Source organism: Rhagoletis pomonella, unplaced genomic scaffold (assembly GCF_013731165.1).
Source record: "Rhagoletis pomonella isolate Grant_MI unplaced genomic scaffold, Rhpom_1.0 Rhpom_scaffold_00012, whole genome shotgun sequence".
In the NCBI taxonomy this organism is placed as follows: domain Eukaryota; kingdom Metazoa; phylum Arthropoda; class Insecta; order Diptera; family Tephritidae; genus Rhagoletis; species Rhagoletis pomonella.
The window spans coordinates 22,620,518-22,622,294 of NW_023458566.1; the positions used below are offsets into that span (position 1 = coordinate 22,620,518).

Consider the following 1,777-nt stretch of genomic DNA (forward strand, 5'->3'; position numbering starts at 1 on the left):
TTGCTTTTTTTCCTTTGTGATTTCATTCATTTCTTTCACCTTTGTTTAAGTTGCGTATTTTTTCATGATTTGCGTAGACCAATTAAATTAATTGATTTATTTTTGGTGCGTCTGCAGTCGATGGCAGTGTCCTCGTCCACATCCAATAATATTGTTGTGAACTCCGTTGCATCGAATACTGCCGGCCCACATCATTCATACACGTCCCAAGCGAATATAACATTGCAGCAGCCTCAGCATCATCAGACCACACTGCAACATCAACAACAGCAATCGCATCTGCAATCGCAACACCACCAACAAATCCACCAGCAGACGCAACATTTGCTCCCTCAGCCCCAGATAACCCAAATACAAACAATTCCAGCACAACATTCAGCCGGTGCGACCGCCTCTACGGGCACTTCGAACACAACGACAATGAGTAACAACCACAGCGCGGTGGTGTCCACGGCAAGTGCCGGCACAACGACGGGGACACCAACTATGGCGACAACGCAAAGCGCTGCGCAAGGAAATACCAAAGAGAAATGTCGAAAGTTCTTGGCTAACTTAATTGATTTGGCAACGCGCGAACCCAAGCCGGTGGAAAAGAATGTGCGTAACCTTATCCAAGAGTTGGTAAATGCGAACGTTGAGCCAGAGGAGTTTTGCGATCGGCTGGAACGACTGTTAAATGCCAGTCCACAACCTTGTCTAATTGGATTTTTGAAGGTTAGTAGTAGAGATTACACCATAGCGATTTTATATTCGAGTTGAAATTACAATGGAATATTTTCTCATTTGCTTACAGAAAAGTTTACCGCTGCTGCGTCAGGCGCTTTTTACTAGGGAACTTGTAATTGAAGGCATTAAGCCCCCACCGCAACATGTAGCCGGTTTGACTACCTTACAACAGTTTCCGGTAAGTAATCAATTTGGAATAGATGTTTTTGAAGTTTAACTTCTTTAGCGACAACAACAACAATCAAACAATTATTACGGAAAATACCATATTATTATATGAAATCAGTTTTTGTATTATGAACTTTTAGTGAATGGTCGATTCATAATATGAAACAACAGAATGCAAGGGTTTATCTTGTATCGTTTGAATTCATAATATGAGGGTTAGCTTGTACAGCTAATGTATAGAGAGAAGCTTCAGTTTCCTAGTGTAGCTAGCGCACTCACTATTTACATTTTTTGTTTTATTTTGCCTTTTTTCATTTTGTATTTATTTATTACAGAAAATTCAAGCGCAAATACGCCCCATTAGTCAAAATCAAACGACTACCATCGGACAGACGCAAGTGAGAATGATTTCGCCTGGTGGCCCAGGTGGTCCCCGACCTATTGGACATACGACGATCACAAAGCAGCAGGGTGGAATTCGTATACAAGGTCCCACCAGCGGGCCTCGACTTGTCAATGCCCAAATCCGAGGACCCATTCCAGCGTCCATACATCAGTCAAATGCGCAACTCCCTACTGCGCCGAACCAAGCGGTGAGTTAATAGAAAGACATTTGACTGCTGAATTGGTTTGAAGCAATTGTTTATCCACAGAATATTGTACATATAAGAGCTCCAACAGTAACACAAATTAGCCGACCCGCAACGGTTCAAATACGTACTGCAAAGGGCAAAAATGCACCACCAGGCATTACGCACGTCAAAGTTGGACAGACCCAAATCAAGGCGATCTCCTCGCCTGTACCATCGCTTGTCACGTCAAGTCAGCCGCCCTCTCTCGCAGCTATTTCCAACAGCTTACCACCCTCGTCAACACCATCGCT

At 43.4% G+C, this 1,777-nt stretch overlaps 2 protein-coding genes across 2 annotated transcripts in view; one reads left to right on the top strand and one right to left on the bottom strand.

Annotated features, from left to right (window-relative positions):
* The window catches only part of LOC118747644 (transcription initiation factor TFIID subunit 4-like), a 12,120-nt gene that overhangs the window by 1,482 nt on the left and 8,861 nt on the right, over positions 1-1,777 (bottom strand). The gene's annotated exons all lie outside the window — the stretch shown is intronic.
* The window catches only part of LOC118748112 (transcription initiation factor TFIID subunit 4-like), a 9,215-nt gene continuing 7,484 nt past the window's right edge, over positions 47-1,777 (top strand). The window contains exons 1-4 of the mRNA XM_036482421.1: positions 47-714; positions 794-904; positions 1,230-1,487; positions 1,548-1,729. Of these exons, the coding sequence (XP_036338314.1) occupies positions 121-714; positions 794-904; positions 1,230-1,487; positions 1,548-1,729 (1,145 nt within the window). The 5' untranslated portion in view covers positions 47-120. The remainder of the gene's footprint in view (positions 715-793; positions 905-1,229; positions 1,488-1,547; positions 1,730-1,777) is intronic.